We start from the raw sequence: 21,561 nt of genomic DNA, 5'->3' as shown, positions 1-21,561 counted from the left end.
CTTTCTTATGTGACGTACTGTATACCTCAAATGAGAAAACAAATGTAGGGCAGGATTTAACTTGGTCTATTGGGAATTGATTCTATCATTGGATCATTGATATTTGCAGTTACTAGAATCTCATGAGTGACAGGTTGCTGGAGGGGAGAGGTTATTGTCTCACCCTCAGCCTAGTGAACACGTCATCAGAGAAAAGGTTTTGCTGCAAGAAGGAAGGGAAGTTATTTTGATTAAGAGAGCACTAATAAAAAAATAATCAAAAAAGATGTGCATGATAAATTATTTAGTGTCTTGCAAAAGTATTTATACCCCTTCATTTTTATGTTTTGTTACGTTGCAGCCTTATGTTAAACTGTTTTAAATTAGTTTTTTCCCCCCACATAAACAGTCCATACACCATTATGACAAAGCAAAAACAAAATTGTCACATCTTCGTAAATATATTAGAAATTAAAAAAACTGAAATAAGTACATTGCATAAGTATTCATACCCTTAACTCAGTACATAGCATTTGGCAAATATCTGCCATTCTTCCCCTCACCTCTTCATCTCTCAAGCTCTTTCAGGTGGGATGGGGACAGATGCACATTTTCAGATTTCTCCAGAAATGTTTTATTGGGTTCAAGCTCAGGCTCTGGCTGGACTACTCAAGGACATTAACAGAGTTGTCTTTAAGCCACTCTTGCTGTGTGCTTAGGGTCATAGTCCTGATGAAACATGAACCTTCTGCCCAGTCTGAGGTTCTGAATGCTCTGGACTGGGTTTTCATTAAGGCTATCTCAATATTTTGGTGTACTGAGCTTTTCTTCTACTCTGAGTCCCTCAGCTCTATAGCACGAGGCTGCTACCTTCATACTTTACTTTTGGGATGGTACTCTCCCGATGATGAGCAGTGCCTGGTTTTTACTAATACATGATGCTTGAGGTTCATCAGACCAGAAGATTATGTTTCTCACAGTCTGAAGGTCCTTTAGATGCTTTTTTGCAAATTCCAAGTGTGTATTCATGTGTCTTTACTGAGGAGAGGATTGGGTCTTGCGACAGCGCCATAAAGTCCAGATCGGTGGAGTGTTGCAGTGATGTTTGTCCTTCTGTAAGTTTCCACATATGATCATGGAGCTCAAGTAGAGTGACCATCAGGATCTTGGTCACCTCTCTAACCAAAGCCCTTCTCTATCAATTGCTCAGTTTGGCCAGGAGGCCAACTCTAGGAAGAGTCCTAGTTGTTTCAAACTTCTGTTAAGGGTAACAGAGACTACATGCTTATGTGAACCTTCAATGCAGCAGAATTTTTCTAAACTCTTCCCCAGATCTGTGGCTTGATGCAATCCTGTTTCTGAGCTCTACAGGGTTTGGTTTTTGCTTTGATATGCATTTTCAGCTGTTAGACCTTTTTATTAAGATGTTTGTCTTTCCAAATCATACCCATTCAATTGAATTTGCCACATGTTAACTTCACTCGAAGTGTAGTGACATCTACAAGCAATATAAATGCTCCTGAGCTAAATTTCAACTGTCCCAAATAAGAGTATGAATACTTATGCAATGGAATCATTTCAGTTTTTTATTTTCAATACATTTACAAAGATGTTAAACCTGTTTCTTGCTTTGCATTCTGGTGTAGATAGATAGATAGATAGATAGATAGATAGATAGATAGATAGATAGATAGATAGATAGATAGATAGATAGATAGATAGATAGATAGATAGTTTACCTGTGCACTCAACATTCCAGTGCAGTACAACATGCCTACACTATATGAGAATAAGGTGGGGAGGGAGGAGGTTACAAGAGCTCTTAGCCTATCACAACCATGCACATGGGAGTAAATCTCTTTCCTCTCTATCCCTTCTCTCTCTCTCTTTCTCACTGCCCGAGTGTGACTTAGCGGTGGCTCTGGTCTGCATGCACAGCAGTAGGAAGCCAACTGACACACAGTGATCATCTCTGCCGCCTCCCTGGTTAAATCTGCATGGCGACTTAGCACAGAGATTACATCTGCATTAAGAGCACTGTGTTTTACCAGCAGCTACACAAGTAGATTAGAGCCTGATGCTCGCCTAGTGCTGGATTATTAGGAGGATCATTTCTCCAAAGCGGGAGAAGTGATTAGACATCAGCATGCAGTGCGGTTCTGCATAGCAAGAGAGTTTAACAACCTCAGCCCTTTCAATGATTTGGTTCTTCAGTTGCGTCCTCACTGTGGTGCCTCAAGCTGAGCAGATGGTTGTCTCCAAGGACTTCTCAACTGGTTCCACTCTTCAGTATTTGCCAGAGCAAGAATGAAGTTTAACAGAGAAGAACAGCAAATTAATTAGTTGGATGTCAGGATCTGCAAACTTTGGAAAGGTAAAAGTGCATGCAGTTTTAGAAAGGAGGGAGAACTTTTGGAAAAAATCCCAGAACCTTGAGAAATGTCCAAACCTTCACGTCTGGTCAAACCCTCCAAGCAGTCCCGAAAGGAACCTCCAGGGAACCGCTCGCACATGCTGGTCGTTGGGGAGAGGTTGATGAGGGCTGGCAGTGAAGGCAACCTGATGAGATCCAGACCACCTCAGAAGTCTTCTGACACCAATCCAATGGGTTCCAGTCCAGGTACCATGCTTCCTAAATCTGATTGGTGTTAGCATTATAATACTTAGTTGATGTGTCATACTACAAAATATTAGCCATATGACCACACACACACATACAGATATGCTTACGGTTCCGGAGTTTAGAACCGTCTGTCTGAGGAGCTATTGTATGGTATTCCTGACTGCAGCACATGAGTGCGCTTGTATAGTTTGGCTGATGCCTTTTCTATATGGGGGGATTAAGACAGGGGTTTGACCCTCACTGTTCACTCTGCTGATTAGTTACATTCCCATCCTCATCATCAAATTCTCTCACATCACTTGATCTCATCGGTGCTAATCAAACCAGCAACTCTCAGCTAGATTCACTATGAGTTACACACGTTGCTAAACAGTGACCGAATAGGTAGATGAACATACAGTTGTATTAGTAATACTCATTTAAACATAATTATTTAGACTTATTTAAATATCTGTTTACAGTCAGCTGACTTTATAATCTCTGAAAAGTTATATTTGTGACCCTGGACCACAAAACCAGTCATAAGGGTCAATTGTTTGAAATTGAGATTTATACATCAACTGAAAGCAGAATAAATAAGCTTTGGTTGTTAAGATAGGACAATATTTGGCTGAGATACAACTATTTGCAAATCTGTAATCTGAGGGAAAATTGCCTTTAAAGTTGTCCAAATGAAGTTTTAAGCAATGCATATTACTAATCAGAAATTAAGTTTTGATATATTTATGGCAAGAAATTCACAGAATATCTTCATGGAACATGATCTTTACTTTATATCCTAATGATTTTTTGCATAAAGGAAAAATCAATCATTTTGACTCATGCAATGTATTTTTGGCTATTGCTACAAATATACCCGTGCTACTTAAGACTGGTTTTGTGGTCCAGGGTCACATTTTAATACAATAAAAATGACATCTTTGTACTCATGTGCATTGTATAATAAAAAAAGATGCGGGAAAAAAATGTTCAGTTAGAAGAGCAGCGATGGGAAGCTCTCTCAATTGATGTCAGCAGTTGACTTACAAGGTTTGACAGTGCGGTTAGGCAAAAGTTTTGAAGAACTGTCACCGCTCTAATTAGGTCAGTTTAGAAACCACATGGTAGCTAATGGGTACAGGGACTGAGGCTTCTCAAATCAATTAATATTATATCAGACACCTTCCACAGAAGACTTTCTTGTGGTTTATCACTATGAAAACGCACACACACAAAAGATGAAAGTAACACATAGACAAACCGCTTCAAAACAAGGCCAGTTATCAGGCAATGCATTCTTTGTAACATGCGATTCAAAGTCTAATTCCAGTAGTGCACTTAATTGTAAATATGCATACTCGTTTTGCACATTTTTTACAGAATAGCTTAGTAATTCAGTACAAACTCTGTAAACAAACAAAGTACAGAAATGTACCTGTGGGAAAATACGTACCAATAAGTACATATCACTGCAGTTTCCAACATAAATGAACACTAGAGGTGGTAAAACAGCAAGCACTTGTAATCATTTTTGTACACAGTTATGAATACAGTTCAATATGTTTCGCTTTATAGACATAACAAGCTTGCTTGGTAGCTCAGCCAGCTGTAATTGGAGTTGGGATCCTTGGGTGCGAATGCTGTGAAAAACATGACTCACGATGAAAGCGCTGAAAGATGAGAAATCGACAAACAACATGCTTGCGATTGCGCTTTTATGTCACATTTGCTTGTGTTCATACTGTCGGGTAGGTTTAGGTGTAGTGCAGATGGTACATTATTTTAAAACGTCACAGAGCGTTAGAGTTATAGCGCCACTCAACGGACATTTCAAGTCAGAACTGCTGTGACATACAAAACCAACATTGCATAAAACATACCATATGTAGGTTCATCTGTCCTGGGGGGGGGGGGGGGCACAAACACTCTTTTAGCGCCACTCAGTGGACATTTCACACTGAATATGTCACAAAACTTACATAATGGTACATATTTTGCGTCTTGTGAAAAAACAATTCAACAGGTACGTTTTCATCATGAGATGAAATATCATACAGAATGTTTAAAGAAAAATGGTGTTTTAAAAATTACCCACTTGAACACATTTTCTATTACGTATTTTATTTCCATGTTATTTTATATATCATTTAAAAGTTTGGGGTTGGTCAATTTCAAAAATAATAATACTGATTTTTTTATTCAGCAAGGATGCATTAAATTTAAAGTTATAGAATCAAAGAGACAGTTTTATTTGATTGTAAAAGAAAAAATACTGTTGTTTAAACTTTCTATTTATTAAAGGTTGTATCAGCGATTTCTAGCCTAAAACATAAAGTGTCAATTTCAGCTGACCTTTCTTCACGATCCGCTCGCTGCCTGCCCCATAAATTGTCTGTGAAAAAATCGCGTCTCTCTGGTCAGCCTAGGGTCCGAGATATGCCAAAAAAACAATCGGCGCTGTTAACTATTCCACAGATAAACAAACAGTGTTCCAACCAATCAGCGTCAGGGGTTTGGTGTTGTGGACTTTCCTACTGGTGCTGGGATGTGAGGGAGGCGGAGCGAAAGTCCACAACACCAAATCCCTGACGCTGATTGGTTGGAACACTGTTTGTTTTTGTGTGGAAAGGTTGGTAGTGCCGATTGTTTTTTTGGCATATCTCGGACCCTAGGCTGACCAGAGAGACGCGGTTTTTTCACAGACAATTTATGGGGCAGGCAGCGAGCGAATCGTGATGAAAGGTCAGCTGAAATTGACAATTTATGTTTTAGGCTAGAAATCGCTGATACAACCTTTAATAATCCTTAAAAATGCATCAAGGTTTACACAAAAATAATAATCAGCACAATGATAATAAAAAGAAATGTTTCTTGAGCATCAAACTAGCATATCAGAATTATTTCTGAAGTTTCTGCCTGCATGCTGAAATTCAGCTTAGCAGTCAAAATAATATATTAAATTGTAAAATAAAAAAAACTATATTTTTGAAAAATTGTACTGACCAAAATATTTTGAATGGTAATTGTTTATCCGGTACTACCTGCTATGTCCTTGACTGATATTTGCTATTCTGGTATGTGAGATTTTTTTTTTTTTTTTTTTTACATGTATAGCGTAAAATTATTTATGTTATTAGTCTCCAGTGACTTTCAAATGCCAAAATAGTTTTCTTTCACTTCACTGATTTTTACTCTCACTGCTTAGAGAGGTTTGAGATTGAAGGCACAGCCTTAGAACCACTGTCCCCTGCTGTCACCCATTCCCTCCGTCAGGTCTGTTCAAACAAAGATTTATCCCAGAGACAGCACCAATCCTGCCACGCTGCTGCAGATACAGTACATGACATTTCCACAGGCACAGAATTCAGCACCGCATGGACACTTAGAGTTCTTTCTACCCTCAGAGGCTCCAAATGTGCAGAAAGAGATTCCTCGGAAAAACCTGCAGCTCCACTTGCCTCCATGAACTGACACCTAATTTTAAAGCCTCTTTTCTTGTGGCTATATGTGCACTGAACTGCAGTTCATGTTTATGAAGAATGTATTTTTTTCCTATTCAGCTGAACTCCAAAATGCATTTTTAGCAAAAGGTGCACCTGAGATATCACACCTGTTTTTGTGACAGCCCGAAGCTCTGTAATGAGCAAAAAAAAAAAAAAAAAAAAAAAAGTTGGGGGTGTGGCTGTTCCTTTTGTAGCCAATCAGAATGGTCGTCACATCAGGGGCTAGTCTTAAAAAGTTAGCCATCTATTTTGTTTTTCTTCAAGACTGGTCAAAAGTTTTTAAAGTCAGTTACAAAAAGTTAGATTGGCCTAATTGCTGTCCCACAACTAAAAAAAAAAACAAATTTAAGTATTTAAATTTTAGATGTTTACTTAGATCCTTCTATTATCTATTAAAACTCACAATAATATTTAAAATATTAGTAAGCTTAATATTAAAAAAAAAAAGTCATTTATTAGGTACTTTCAGTTGGGTGGTGGCTGTCCCGGACCTTAACCCCTAAATTTCAACTTATGAAAATGACATTGAAATAATTTTTGTATTTGTTTCCATTGTTGTTTTTAAAAGTATCTTTTTGATTCTTTTAAAAAGTAAAGTTCAAAAAATATATTTATTTTATATTTTCTTTGTAAATTATGAAAAAAAGGTGTCCCACATTTTAATGTCAATACTGAAACTTGGCTGAGACTGATTTTAACTACGCCCCTAAATTTACGATCAGGAAATATTCATGTGTCCTTCTCTGTCTTTCTCTGAGTAGATAGGCCAGATCATTTTGAGGTATATGTGTTCAAAAGTCTGAAAATATGTGTGTAACTTTAAGCTCGGTTCAAAAGTATTTAAAAATGTCACTACCGAAACATTTGGTGGAGTTTATTCCATAAATTTGTCACTACCAAAACAGTCACGACCGAAACATTTCATCATTGTTTCGGTAGTGTTTTAGTATGCAAGTTAACATCCCATAATGTGATGTGGTTGCTACCATCATCAAAGAAATTTAAATATTAATCAAAGATAACACAAGTAAACATAACATGCAATGTTTTTAAATGAAGGGGTTTTTTTATGAAGGGAAAAAAAATGTAAACCCACATGGCCCTGTGTGAAAAAGTAGACCACATGATCCTCAAAAGCTACACATCATGTTGAGATCCAAAGAAATTCAGGAACAAATGAGAAAGAAAGTAATTGAGATTTATCAGTCTGGAAAAGGTTATAAAGCCATTTCTAAAGCAAACCACAGTGAGAGCCATTATCCACAAATGGCGAAAACATGGAACAGTGGTGAACCTTCCCAGGAGTGGCCAGCAGACCAAAATTACCCCAAGAGCGCAACGACGACTCATCCAAGAGGTCACAAAAGACCCCAACACAAAGAACTGCAGGCCTCTCCTGCCTCGGTTAAGGTCAGTGTTCATGACTCCACCATAAGAAAGAGACTGGGCAAAAATGGCCTGCATGGCAGAGTTCCAAGATGAAAACCGCTGCTGAGCAAAAAGAACATAAAGGCTCGTCACAGTTTTGCCAGAAAACATCTTGATGATCCCCAAGACTTTTGGGAAAATACTCTGTGGACTGACGAGACAAAAGTTGAACTTTTTGGAAGGTGTGTGTCCCATTACATCTGGCGAAAAAGTAACACAGCATTTCAGAAAAAGAACATCATACCAACAGTAAAATATGGTGGTGGTAGTGTGATGGTCTGGGGCTGTTTTGCTGCTTCTGGACCTGAAAGACTTGCTGTGATAAATGGAACCATGAATTCTGCTGTCTACCAAAAAATCCTGAAGGACAATGTCCGGCCATCTGTTTGTGACCTCAAGCTGAAGCGAACTTGGGTTCTGCAGCAGGACAATGATCCAAAACACACCAGCAAATCCACCTCTGAATGGCTGAAGAAAAATAAAATGAAGACTTTGGAGTGGCCTAGTCAAAGTCCTGACCTGAATCCTATTGAGATGCTGTAGCATGACCTTTAAAAGGTGGTTCATGCTCGAAAACCCTCCAATGTGGCTGAATTACAACAATTCTGCCAAGATGAGTGGGCCAAAATTCCTGCACAGTGCTGTAACAGACTCATTGCAAGTTATCGCAAATGCTTGATTGCAGTTGTTGCTGCTAAGGGTGGCCCAACCAGTTATTAAGTTTAGGGGGCAAACACATTTTCACACAGGGCCATGTGGGTTTGGATTTTGTTTTCCCTTCATAATAAAAAAACTTCATTCAAAAACTGCTTGTTGTGTTTACTTGTGTTATCTTTGATTAATATTTAAATTTGTTTGATGATCTACATGCAAAAAAAAAAAAATCAGGAAGTGGGCCAACACTTTTTCACACCACTGTATATATAAAACTTTTAAGGTTTTTTTTTTTTTTTTTTTTTGTAGCTGCTTTAAATTATGATTAGCTTGTGCTGTAGGCTATAAAATAGTGACTCTTTGATTTTGTGCTAGCTTAGGGAAAGGAATGAGAAAGAGGTTTTAAAAGCAAGTGATATCAATCATAATTATCCTAGAGAGGTTTATCAGGTGAGGAAATGCTTTGCTAGGTTGAAGATAATTTGGGCCTCTCTGCTAAAGAGTGAGATTACTTTCTCCTACTCTGCAGCTTTATGGGAAAAATTTAAAGTTCTTTAAAAAGCTTTTGAAAAAACAAATTGCTCTCTTTATGATAGAGTTAACACAATTATACCCTGTTAAAACAGGATGCTTAAAAAAAAAAAAACAACACACTCCCATTAGAAAGTGTCACTTTAGTGACTTTTATCCTACTCTCAAAATGTGATTTAAGTTGTATCATCAAGCTTAAAATTTCACTTAATCAGCCTAGTAAACTGCTTAATGTACACAGAAATTAAAGACGTCTTCATCTTGCTAGTGAACTAAACTTTAATGCGTTATATAACCTCCCTGCATCTGTCTCTCTGAAGCACTAATGTAATACAGGAATTAGCCAGATCTTCATGTGCCGTTACGTCAGCTTAATCAGCAGGACGCGATATGGTTTGACATCAGTGTGATCTCACACAGGATGTGCGCCTGTCTTGTCCCATTCCTCTCTGCTGCCCTGTCCAACCTCATTTTTGTCCCTTTCAGCAGCTTAGCTCCATGGCATTCTCACAGCTTTGGAGCAAAACAGTTCAGAAAACATATAGTATGCAGAGCATAACAACCTAAAAAAATCAATGTTTCAAATTATGGAGCTTATTTTATTTTCCCCAAGATTCAATCCTATATCCATATTAACATTCCGCAGTATGTTCTGCATGGAAGAACTGCAGAAGACTGGTTAATATACTGGCCACCTCTGTGCAATTTTCTAATAATGATTTGGAGTTTAAAGCAGCTGTGAGCATGAGTTCAGTCTAATCTCCAATTAAATCCAGTTTGTCCGGTTATGTAGTAGCTGAGCCCAGGAATATCAGTGCTCACTATTGTCAGAACCTGAGCGGGCCAAGATCCACACTGCACACTGCTTAGCTTGGCCTCTTCAGACTGAGTTATTAAAGATACACATTCCCCCCCACAACAAAAACTGCCTATAATGAGACTTAGAGGTGACTTGAGGGAGAAGACGGCAATAGCTCTTCCTCAGGTTGCGCTATCCTTCTTTTCAGAGAATTTATTTCCTACTCATTATAGTCAGGAAAGACGATTCATTACAGAGCATTTGGCAGCTCAAGCTAGTCTGTTTAAAATAATAATTCTGTAGAGCTGTTGTCAAAGTTTATGTTCTATTTTCAGTTGTTAGTCAAGCCACTGAATTATCACATTTTATTAGTATTTAGTTTGTTTTGGAAAAGTCTGAGATGTGAGTAAAGTCAATCTGGGACAATCAGTCATTCACAACGTTACAGGTTTAAGTGTTGTAACTGGCAAGAGTGGAGACTTTCCTGAGGTTATCCATTACTAGGTGGAGGTCATGTATTATTTTAAAAATGCAGTGGTTTGGTTTCTCCTTCTCCATCATGTTGTTTTACACTCTGCACACATATAGTGACACGAAGGAGATGCTTTCTCGTGGTATGATTTTTTGGATTTCTGGCTAGCACCAGATAGCTGGTTTTGCTATTTCTAGGGTATTTTCAAGGAGTTACAGTCATGCCAATTTAGCAAGAGTTACAGTGAAAGTACCTACAAAATTTAAATAGGTGACAGGAGACCCAGCATAAGAAACTTTCAAATAAGGAGACATGACAGGAATACTAAATGCAAAATGAACTTACCAAACTCAAAACTAGCTTTTTTCTGAAAGGTTTAAACTTGTGAAAATACTGTATAGACTAATTCAATTAGAAATGGACATAAACACTTTAATGAAGCCAAATAAAACATATCAAAATTTTTTTTAGATTTTTGAGTCAGCCATTTCAGTTGCCAGTGAAATTTCACAGATTTTAAAGTCCCAATGAAATCAAAATTGAAGTTTTTTTGGATTTCAGTGTGAATATGTTAGCCTTAAGGTTATCTATAAGCTACTGTGCTCCAAAACAATGACAAAACTCGCATTTACAAGATATAAGCATTCAAAACTTCAGCTTTTCATCAAACTTTCTGTCCAATCAATTTTAAAATGTAATTTATTCCTGTGATCAAAGCTAAATTTTCAGCATCATAACTCCAGTCTTCAGTGATCCTTCAGAAATCCAAAAATATCCAAAAATCAGCATTCATCTGAAATGAAAAGCATTAGTAACATTATACACTACCATTTAAAAGCTTGGAGTCTATATATATACAGTGGTGTGAAAAAGTGTTGGCCGCCTTAATGATTTTTTTTTTTGCATGTTTGTCACACTTTAATGTTTCAGATCATCAAACAAATTTAAATATTAATCAAAGATAACACAAGTAAACACAACATGTAGTTTTTAAATGGAGGGTTTTTTTTATAAAGGGAAAAAAATCCAAACCCACATGGCCCTGTGTGAAAAAGTGTTTGCCCCATAAGTTAAGGTCAATGCTCATGACTCCACCATAAGAAAGAGACTGGGGAAAAATGGCCTGCATGGCAGAGTTCCAAGACGAAAACCGCTGCTGAGCAAAAAGAACATAAAGGCTCGTCTCAGTTTTGCCAGAACACATCTTGATAATCCCCAAGACTTTTGGGAAAATACTCTGTGAACTGACGAGACAAAAGTTTTGGAAGGTGTGTGTCCCATTACATCTGGCGTAAAAGTAACACAGCATTTCAGAAAAAGAACATCATACCAACAGTAAAATAATGTGGTGGTAGTGCGATGGTCTGGTGCTGTTTTGCTGCTTCTGGACCTGGAAGACTTGCTGTGATAAGTGGAACCATGAATTCTGCTGTCTACCAAAAAATGTCCGGCCATCTGTTTATGACCTCAAGCTGAAGTGAACTTGGGTTCTGCAGCAGGACAATGATCCAAAACACACCAGCAAATCCACCTCTGAATTTAAAACAAAATAAAGACTTGGATTGGCCTAGTCAAAGTCCTGACCTGAATCCTATTGAGATGCTGTGGCATGACCTTAAAAATGTGGTTCATGCTCAAAAACCCTCCAATGTGGCTGAATTACAACAATTCTGCCAAGATGAGTGGGCCAAAATTCCTGCACAGCGCTGTAACAGACACTTGATTGCAGTTGCTGCTGCTAAATGTGGCCCAACCAGTTAGCAAGTTTAGGGGGCAAACACTTTTTCACACAGGGCCATGTGGGTTTGGATTTTGTTTTCCCTACATAATAAAAAAACTTCATTCAAAAACTGCATGTTGTGTTTACTTGTGTTATCTTTGATTAATATTTAAATTTGTTTGATGATCTGAAACATTAAAGTGTGACAAACATGCAAAAAAAAAAAAAAAAAAAAAATCAGGAAGGGGGCCAACACTTTTTCACATATACTATATATACATATAGCAAGGATTTTTTTAATTGATCAAAAGACAAAGTAAAAAAAAGTTTAAAAAAATATTTAAAAAATCTACTCAGTTGTATTTTTTTAATTATTTTAAATTAATTTTAAAATATATTCAAATAGAAAAGTTATTTTAAATAGTAAAAATATTTCAAAATTTTACTGTTTTTACTGTACTTTGGATCAAATAAATGCAGGCTTGATGAGCATGAAGAGACTTAAACATTAAAATATTACTCTTCAAAAACATTTGACCGGTAGTGTATGGCTTGACAAATTGCCTTTTTTCCTCAAAAATTTAAAAATAATATTTATTTATTTAAGTAATTTATATCTGATGCCATTTTAATCCAACTATAGGACTGTGATGAATTAGGCACAGCTTGGGCAGTGATAAACTGCTTTAGGGTGCATAATGGCCCAAGAACAGACTAATGCACATAATTTGAACTCTTTATTACTACCATGGTCTGCACATATGCTTCAAGTATATCATAAAGGGGTCATATGATGTTGCTACAAAGAACATTATTTTGTGTATTTGGTGTAATGCAATGTGTTTAAGTGGTTTGAGGTTCATAAAACACATTATTTTCCACATACTGTACATTATTGTTGCTCCTCTCTGCTCTGCCTTTCTAAAACACACAAAGCTTTTTTTTTTTACAAAGTTCATCATTCTGAAAAGCAATGTGTGATCTGATTAGCCAGCTATCCAGTGCGTTTTGATTGGCCGAATACCTCAAACGTGTGACGGAAATGTTACGCCCATTACCATGTCGTGATTCTGTGTCCCATCGCGATACAAAAACAATAAAAAAACATTATAATTAAGGCATTTGTTGCATCCAGTGAGGACATAATTACTGATTATAATGATTCATATTGTCTTTTTATGCATTGCGTTGCGTCGCACCGTGCCGCATAAACATAAAACCATGTCTGCATTTGTGATCGTAGAAACAACAAGCACTACTCTACACAGCTCAAAACTTGCGTTTGAACAGTCAGTAGCAAATTCTTTAAATATAGAAAACGTACTTACAGGCTGCGAGTCAGAAGCGCCAGGCTGTCCTTTCAAAGTTGAAATTGCCCCACTTTATAGAAACAGCCTTTGTGTACAGCCGGCATTGTAGGCTACTCTCCCATTCTCAAATATTTGCAGTATACTGTTCTGGAATGAAACACACAGCGTCTCCACAACATGGTGGAGGCTGCAACAATACTACAGCGAGAATAAAAGTTACGCCTTGTTTCTTTGTGTATACATTTGGGTGGTGTCATGCAAATCTTCCCACACAGTCACAGATTTATGGGGACATGTTTGAATAAGCCGTTTTAGGAAGGAGTGGCTGAATCTTAACTTTCATAAAGATATCTCTTTGGGTACACTGTAACGAATTGCTGTAAAAATTACAGCAATATTTTACAGCAGCAGGTTGTATTTCTTATAATACAGCATATTGCTGTAAACCGCAATGCATTCTGGGGTGATGCGGTGGTTTGATGCAAACATACATCTTATTGCTGTAAAATTTAAAATCTAAAGAGGCGGGATTATCTTCAACGGTCCACATTCGGGAGCAGCAAGAAGAACCATTCACAGCTGTGGTAAGTGTCATGTATCTGGTCTGTCTTCTCATCATGAACTCTTGCACACACATTCTGGACTGCAATCCCCATAAGCCACTGCACCAATCACTGCACACAGCTGCTCCTTGTTTCCCACTGAACTGATTGCTGCACACACCTGTTTCACATTTACCCACATGCATTTAAGCCACAGACACACACACTTCCTGGCGAAGTCTTATTGTTCCTATGGTCGTAATTCTAAGCGTTTATTTCTGTGTTGGATTATCTGTGTATGACTCTGGACTGTGTACCCCGTTGAAGATTCCTGCTTCCTGCCATTGCGACCATTGCCTGTCTATTGAACTGTTTCCCGGATTACCTACGTTGTTCCTGTTTTCTGGTGATTATTCTGGCCTGTTGACGATTCTAAATAAAGCCTGCAATTGGATCCGCACGTCTCAGTCTGACTCCCTGTGACAGAAGACTTCGCCACTACAAGGATCCAGCAGCTTTATTCTCCAGCATCACAATATGGACCCGCATGAGTCTGTAAGCAAGATGGCCTCCCTTCTAGAGTCTCTTGACAAGATGACCTCCCTTCTAGACTCTGTTCGCAAAATGGCTGCCCTTCCAGAGTCTGCTCTCAAGATGGGCCCCCTTCCACAGCCATGGCACAAGATGGCTACCATCAAATCAGAGCCGCCAGAGCGCCCTCCAGTGACTGCGCCGCCAGAGCGCCCTCCAGTGACTGCGCCGCCAGAGCGCCCTCCAGTGACTGCGCCGCCAGAGCGCCCTCCAGTGACCGCTCGCTCAGAGCCTGCTCTTCCAGAGTCTCCGCTGGAGACGCCCAGCCCTCCTGAATCTCCGCTGGGGTCGTCCAGTTCTCCAGAGCCCGCTCCTCAAGAGCGTCGTCCAGAGCCCGCTCCTCAAGAGCGTCGTCCAGAGCCCGCTCCTCAAGAGCGTCGTCCAGAGCCCGCTTCACAAGAGCGTCGTCCAGAGCCCGCTTCACAAGAGCGTCGTCCAGAGCCCGCTTCACAAGAGCGTCGTCCAGAGCCCGCTTCACAAGAGCGTCGTCCAGAGCCCGCTTCACAAGAGCGTCGTCCAGAGCCCGCTCCTCAAGACAGCCTTCCAGAGCCTCCGCTGGTTCAGCCCAGCCTTCCAGAGCCTCCGCTGGTTCAGCCCAGCCTTCCAGAGCCTCCGCTGGTTCAGCCCAGCCTTCCAGAGCCTCCGCTGGTTCAGCCCAGCCTTCCAGAGCCTCCGCTGGTCCCGCCCAGCCTTCCAGAGACTCCGCTGGTTCCATCCAGTCGTCCTGAGTTTCCTGTCTGCCCGGTTCTGGTCACGGAGCTCATGCATGGACTGATCCTACCCACCCTCCCTGCTGCTCCAGTTCCGCCACCTCTGTCTCCTGACAGTCCCTCTGCTCACCCACATCCCAACTTCGGTGCAGAGGACTTGCCGTGGGACTGCCAGTCTCCATCGGTGTACAGACTGAAGGACCCCTCACCATCACCTCCAGTCTCAGAGTCCTGGACTCCACCTCGGCCCTCCAACCCTGCGGCTCCACCCCGGCTCTGTGCTCCCTCGTCTCCGTTGTCGGCTGTCGGCCCACCAGCTCCTCCGGGCTCCATCGTCTCTCCGGCTCCGCCCCGGTCAGTCGTCGCCCCACCTTCGCCTCTGGACTCTACTCCTCCGGCTGCGCCTCGTCACTCCGTCCTGCCGGCTCTGTGGACCTCCTCCCTCCCGTGGGCACAGCCTCGATCCTCTGTCACTCCGGCTCCGCTGCGTACCTCTGGACCTCCATCTCCGCCGGGGTCGCCAGAGCCTTGGGTTCCGCCTTGGCCCTCCGGATCCTCTGTGTCGCCCTGGACCATCGACTCTCCGGTTCCGCCTCGGGCTCCACCGGCTCCACCTCCGTCGGTCGGCCCCATGCAGGAGCCAACCCTTCCTCCATCATGGCTTCTCCCTCCGTCGGCTCCGCCTCAGTTCGGGGTTCCAGTACCCCTACATGGACCTGGCCCTCCATCCCTCCCCCTGTTCCGCCTCCGCTCCACCACCCTCCAGGTTGTATTATGTGGTTAGAGCGTCTGGAAGCCGCTCCTTGGGGAGGGGCTCTGTCATGTATCTGGTCTGTCTTCTCATCATGAACTCTTGCACACACATTCTGGACTGCAATCCCCATAAGCCACTGCACCAATCACTGCACACAGCTGCTCCTTGTTTCCCACTGAACTGATTGCTGCACACACCTGTTTCACATTTACCCACATGCATTTAAGCCACAGACACACACACTTCCTGGCGAAGTCTTATTGTTCCTATGGTCGTAATTCTAAGCGTTTATTTCTGTGTTGGATTATCTGTGTATGACTCTGGACTGTGTACCCCGTTGAAGATTCCTGCTTCCTGCCATTGCGACCATTGCCTGTCTATTGAACTGTTTCCCGGATTACCTACGTTGTTCCTGTTTTCTGGTGATTATTCTGGCCTGTTGACGATTCTAAATAAAGCCTGCAATTGGATCCGCACGTCTCAGTCTGACTCCCTGTGACAGTAAGTGACTTATTTCTGTTTTATTTTTCACATTTCACAACTGTGGTGGTATATTAAGGTGTCATAAACATTCGCGGTAACCGCAGATTAACGAATCCTCCGTCCGCGGAGCGCGAGAGAGACTTGTGCGGGGATTCGGCACCGCGGTCGCGGGAGGATTTTACACATTCCCCGGCCTTATATAGGCTATAGGCGTAACATCTCTGGGTTCCTACGTTAAGAATTACAAGCTTCATTGACAAAAGTTATGATTCACGGCGACGTCGTGCTATTCAGCACACTTTTTCGTGATTATTTTACGATGTAAAACAAATTTGCACAGGCAGGCATCTGTTAACACGGGCGCCGAAATAAAACACGTACTGAAGGCTCGCAACTCGCGGTCAGCCGCTCACGGAGGATGTGTGTGTCACGTAAACTCTGAACTGTGCTGTTAAAGCAGTTAAAGTAAGCAGTGAGATGTACTAGGACCTTTGATAACTTGCTAATTCGCTTATTGTTTTAATGTAACGTTAATGCTTTTTGCTAACTTTTATTTAAAGAATGAGTTAATCCAGCCTAACTTCCTGTCTGGCCTGTTCGCAGCATATTACATATTCTGGACTAACGTTAACGTTACCAGGAGGAGACAGACGGATCATTCAAAGGTAATAGTTGCATTCTAACAATCTGAGTACCTGCATTTTACATGTAGATATGATAGAATATGTTTCTCAACTGAAGAAAAGAGACGTTTTTTCTTAGGGAGAATAATTCAGATGTACAAAAGCTAAAACTAATGTGAATTACATATTGTCTGCTTCCTGACTGTTTTGTAGATATTTATCCTGAGAGAGAAACAAAGAAGTTGAAAGGCGAAGACCCATCTAAAACGACAGGGCACAGAAGAAACCAGTTAAAGTGAGCCCAAGTTACCAGTCTTCTTTGCAATGCGAAGGGTTTTCAGTGGAATTACTGACACGTAAGTACACATACACCAAGATCTTTTTCCTTTTATTATGTTCTTTTATCCTTTATCTACACTAGCGTTCAAAAGTTTGTGATCAGTAGGTTTTATGTTTTGAAATAAGTATCATTAAGGCTGCATTTAATTGATCAAAAATACAGAAAAAAATATAATGTGAAATATTATTACAATTTAAAATAATGTAAAATGTAATTTATTTCTGAAATCAGCATCAATACTCTAGTCTTCTAATTACTTTTTTTGTAAATGCTAAATTATTATCAATGTTAGAAGCAGTTGTCCTGCTTAATATTTTTAATAACCTGTGATACTTTTTTCAGGATCCTTTCATGGATAAAGTGATTGTAAAGACTTATATGTTTAGATAAAAGTTATATTTTAAATAACTGCTGTTCTTTTAAACTTATTCATCAAAGAATCCCGAAAAAGTATCACAGGCTCCAAAACATACACTGACAACTTAACATTCAATAACATTGACAATAAATCAGCATACAGTATTGATAATAAATGAGAATGATCTCTAAAAGATCATGTAACAGTGGTGTAATGATGCTGAACATTCAGCTTTGCATCTTAGAAATAAATTATATTGGAAAGTATAGTAAAATATAAAACTTATTTTAAATTGTAATAATCTTTCACAAGTTTACTGTTTTGTTTAAATAAATGCAGTCTTGATGAACATACACAACTTTTTTTTAAAGAACATTAAAAATCATACTGATCTAACTGTAACAATCATCACTCTCTCTGCCTTTGACTGTATCTGTCATCCCTCTGTCTGTATCTGACTGTCATTGTTTTGTAAAATATCTAATGTATTGTCCTTTTTGTTCTTTACTATATTTTTAGCCACTCTTTGCATCCTGGGATGGGGGAGCATCTGGAGCTGAACTGTTCTCCTTTTTTGATCAGAAGTTTTGTTGGACTCACTTGATGGCTTGTTGTTTGGCCATGTTGGACTGTTCATGAAGTTGTGAAAATTCATCACTGTCTTTGTGGTATTTAGAACCATTTAATTATGACCATTTAATTATGGTTTTGCAGGGTAATATATGTTTCAAGTAAATATTTTCATGCCCAATTTATTTTGGAATTATAGAATAATACTAAATACACTGCTCTATGACATTTCTTTCATGCAAATTTGAGAGTTGTATGTTAAATAAAATTGGACCTGTATTTCAAGATTAAGATGTGTCAAATTATTATTATTTTTATTTTTATTAAATAATAGAATCTTTGCAACTCCACAGATCTTATATATGCACGAACAGCTTGCAACACTCTAAAGACAAATGAAAACATGAAATCGCATCATATGACCCCTATAATACAGTTTATTATGTGTATCCTCATTTATAGATTTTTGTTTAAATGGCAGTTGTTGCACAGCAATGAACACAGAACACGTCAGCTCTATGCTTGACTGAAACTGTCCTTTTAGATAACACTAACAGATGCTGTCAAATCACAGAAGCATCTTGTAGCTGTCACACAAGGACAACACTAAATTTCCCAATGCTTCAGCTGCTGCCAAACAAGCCAGATCTAACTGATCAAAAGCCACTGTCTTGAAAACACCATGCTGTTTCTCTTTATGGGTGTTTCTTCATGTCTGAGTCCTTGTCTCGACATCCAGTAATGTTTTGAGTGCTTTTTCATTTTCTCATATATCCTCATAACCACCTGAATCATGGAAGTGAATTCAGTACATGTCCTTCTGTTTTAAAACAACTCTTATATGATGCAGGTGTTTTTTTTTTAAGCTGAATTCATTGTAGCATAATATATTTGGATTTAGATTAGATTTGTCACTGGTTAATTAATAGACTGCCCAGAATGGCTGGTAATTTGGTACACTGCCTAGTCTACAAGCCGCTAGCTATGATGTCATGTTTTGCAACAGCATAAAAAAAGAGATTAGCTTCCCTCATTCCTCCTCTCTTAACCGCCTCACCATGTCTCCCCGTCCCTGTGCTTGTCTTTGCTCAGTCAGAAGCTCTAAATAGGAGCAAACAGCAGAGAAGAGATCCTTCTCAGGACCATAATGAATTTCTCCTCCTCTCATCTGTGGGGTTTGTGATGTGCGCTGTACACGCTCACTGAAAGTGTAGTGAACCATTGCAGCATGGCAGTCCAGAGGACCCTGCTTCAGGGCACAAGTGAACTAGATCAATCAGCTTGGCTTTGTCAACCTAGGAGGGCCCTCCACCGCCACCGTTACATCTGTGTCCCTCCATACACTGTATGTGCTGCTCTTAGGTGTCACATCCTTTTGGAAGCCTTTTTGTTTTACATCAAAACACTGACGGAGACAGTTCTTCAAATACAAAAAATCAGTACATGACTGAGTCTGACATATACACATATTTTATATATTTTTTATTCTTAAATGACGTCTCTTATGCTCACCAAGATTGCATTAACAGTAAAAACAGTAATATTATTTAAAGGGTTTCTATTTAAATGTATTGTAAAGGTAATTAATCATTAATGGCAAAGCTGAATTGTCAGCAACCATTACTCAAGTCTTCTGTGTCACATGATCCTTCAGACACCATTCTAGGATTTATTATTATTATCCATATTAAAAACAGTTGTGCTGCTTAAAATTTTTGTGGAAACTGTGATGCCCTCCATTCAAAAGGTTGGGGTATAAACAGATTTTTAAAAGTAAAAATAATAAAATAAATACCCAGCAAAGAAAAATTAAATTAATCAAAGGTTAGAGTAGAGATATTAATATTGTTACAAAAGATTTCTGTTTCACATACTGTAAATGATGTTCTTTTGAACGTTTTATTCATCATCCTGAGAAAAAAAAACACAGGTGCCACAAAAATATTAAGCATCATTCATTCCAACATTGATCATGATAACCAATATAGCTGCATGAGGAACTAGGCATGGCTTGGAGTATCTGACCAACTGCAACAATGTGTAATTAAAGCCATTTTAGGATGATTTTAGTTAAAAATGGCAAAAAAAAATCATATATACAATCTCTAGTAATATGATTTAATGGGTTATCACTTTTGACCAATAGGTGGTGCTGTTATCAAATCAATGTGGTATTTTCTGTGTGAGGCGATAATGGCACACACAAAGTTTGGTGTCAATATGTCAAAGTTTTGCAGAGATACAGCCTCAGATGCAGTTTGGCATCATGCCTCAAATTTGTTGCAGCGCTGTAACGTCTATCAAACACAAAATCCATAACTTTTTGTCAGCACAGTCTGAAGATAATCTGACTCGATTTTGGTAAAAATCGGACGAACAGTCTAGGAGGAGTTCAAAAAAGTAGGTTTTCAACATAAAAAAAAAATGGCGGACAGAAAGTTCAGCCAACTATGAAAAAAAAATTGAATCTGTGTTCTCGGCATGACCCAATGAAGTTCAATTTCATTACAATAGGCTAATACAATCAAAGTTATTATCATTTTTGGAAATTTCATTATTAATGGTTAATGAATGGTTTATTACTTTTGACCAATAGGTGGCGCTGTTACCAAATTAATGATGGCGTGGTTAGTGGGAGGTCACAATGGCACATGAAAAGTTTGGTGTCAATATGTCAAAGCTTTGCTGAGATACAGCCTCAGATGCAGTTTGGAATCATTTCAGCAAATTTGTTGATACGTTAAACGATAACAGATTTGTATATCGACACAAAATCCATAACTTTTTGCCAGCATAGTCTGAAGATGATCTGAGTCAAACTTGGTGAAAATCGGACCAACGGTCTAGGAGGAGTTCGAAAAAGTAGGTTTTCAAGATCAATTAAAATGGCAGACAAGACCTTCGGCTCACTATGGTAAAATTGGTATCTATGACCCAATGATTACATTAAGCCCAGGTGATGCTGCCCTGAAACTGTCAGAGCATGGTGCCAAAAACACATACCGAGTTTTGTAATGATACACTGATGCGTTCGTAAAATATAGCATTTTACAACAAAATTCAAAATGGTCAACACTCAAAATGGCTGACATGGGAAAATTCATTCAGAAGCTATAAGCAAAAGTAGCCATTTTTCATATCTCCTGACCACTAGGTGGAGCTGCGCAGAAACTGTAGCAGGTAGCCTCAGGCCATCGTTGTTATAACACACAAGAAGTTTGGTCTCAATTCGCCAAACTGTTGTGGAGATATAGCATCACATAAATTTTAGCATGCTCTACTTTGAATTCGTTCACACGTTATTCGAGAACAGTTTGACTAATCAACTTGAATTCCATAACCTTTGAATACTTTGTGTTAGACTTATTCGATATATAGTAGTCAACATTTGATGTGAGTCAAAACCTTTCATCAAAGTTCTCCAAAAACCAAAACAATACTCGTTCTTGTCTTAGAACAACTTTTATTAACTTTTTTGATCGACTTCAAATGTTGACTACTGTATAGAACTAGTGTAAAACAAAACCACACATGTACATTACCACTGAACTAAGCTGAGTGATGCTGACTTGCAGTCAATTCTCCTTATCCC

General features: G+C 39.3%; 1 protein-coding gene and 1 long non-coding RNA gene across 7 annotated transcripts in view; one reads left to right on the top strand and one right to left on the bottom strand.

The window, feature by feature from the left end:
* Window positions 1-888: 888 nt before the first annotated feature.
* On the bottom strand, window positions 889-2,781 carry LOC141343687 (uncharacterized). 2 transcript variants are annotated; one of them, XR_012356793.1, is made up of 3 exons: window positions 2,710-2,781; window positions 2,429-2,617; window positions 889-2,263 (listed from the first exon to the last, which is right to left on the bottom strand). It is a non-coding gene; the product is annotated as an uncharacterized lncRNA (long non-coding RNA). The 2 variants fall into 2 exon arrangements; XR_012356792.1 differs by having other exon boundaries at window positions 2,698-2,763.
* kiaa1217 (KIAA1217 ortholog) overlaps window positions 2,289-21,561 on the top strand; it is an 81,247-nt gene continuing 61,974 nt past the window's right edge. For all 5 annotated transcript variants that reach the window (XM_073848300.1, XM_073848295.1, XM_073848299.1 and 2 more), the window contains exon 1: window positions 2,289-2,599. In XM_073848300.1, coding sequence (XP_073704401.1) covers window positions 2,419-2,599 — 181 coding nt within the window. In that variant the 5' untranslated portion in view covers window positions 2,289-2,418. The remainder of the gene's footprint in view (window positions 2,600-21,561) is intronic.

This window comes from Garra rufa, chromosome 10, assembly GCF_049309525.1.
Source record: "Garra rufa chromosome 10, GarRuf1.0, whole genome shotgun sequence".
Lineage (NCBI taxonomy): Eukaryota > Metazoa > Chordata > Actinopteri > Cypriniformes > Cyprinidae > Garra > Garra rufa.
Note: the sequence above shows the minus strand (reverse complement) of the source record. Positions and strands in the feature narration are given on the sequence as shown.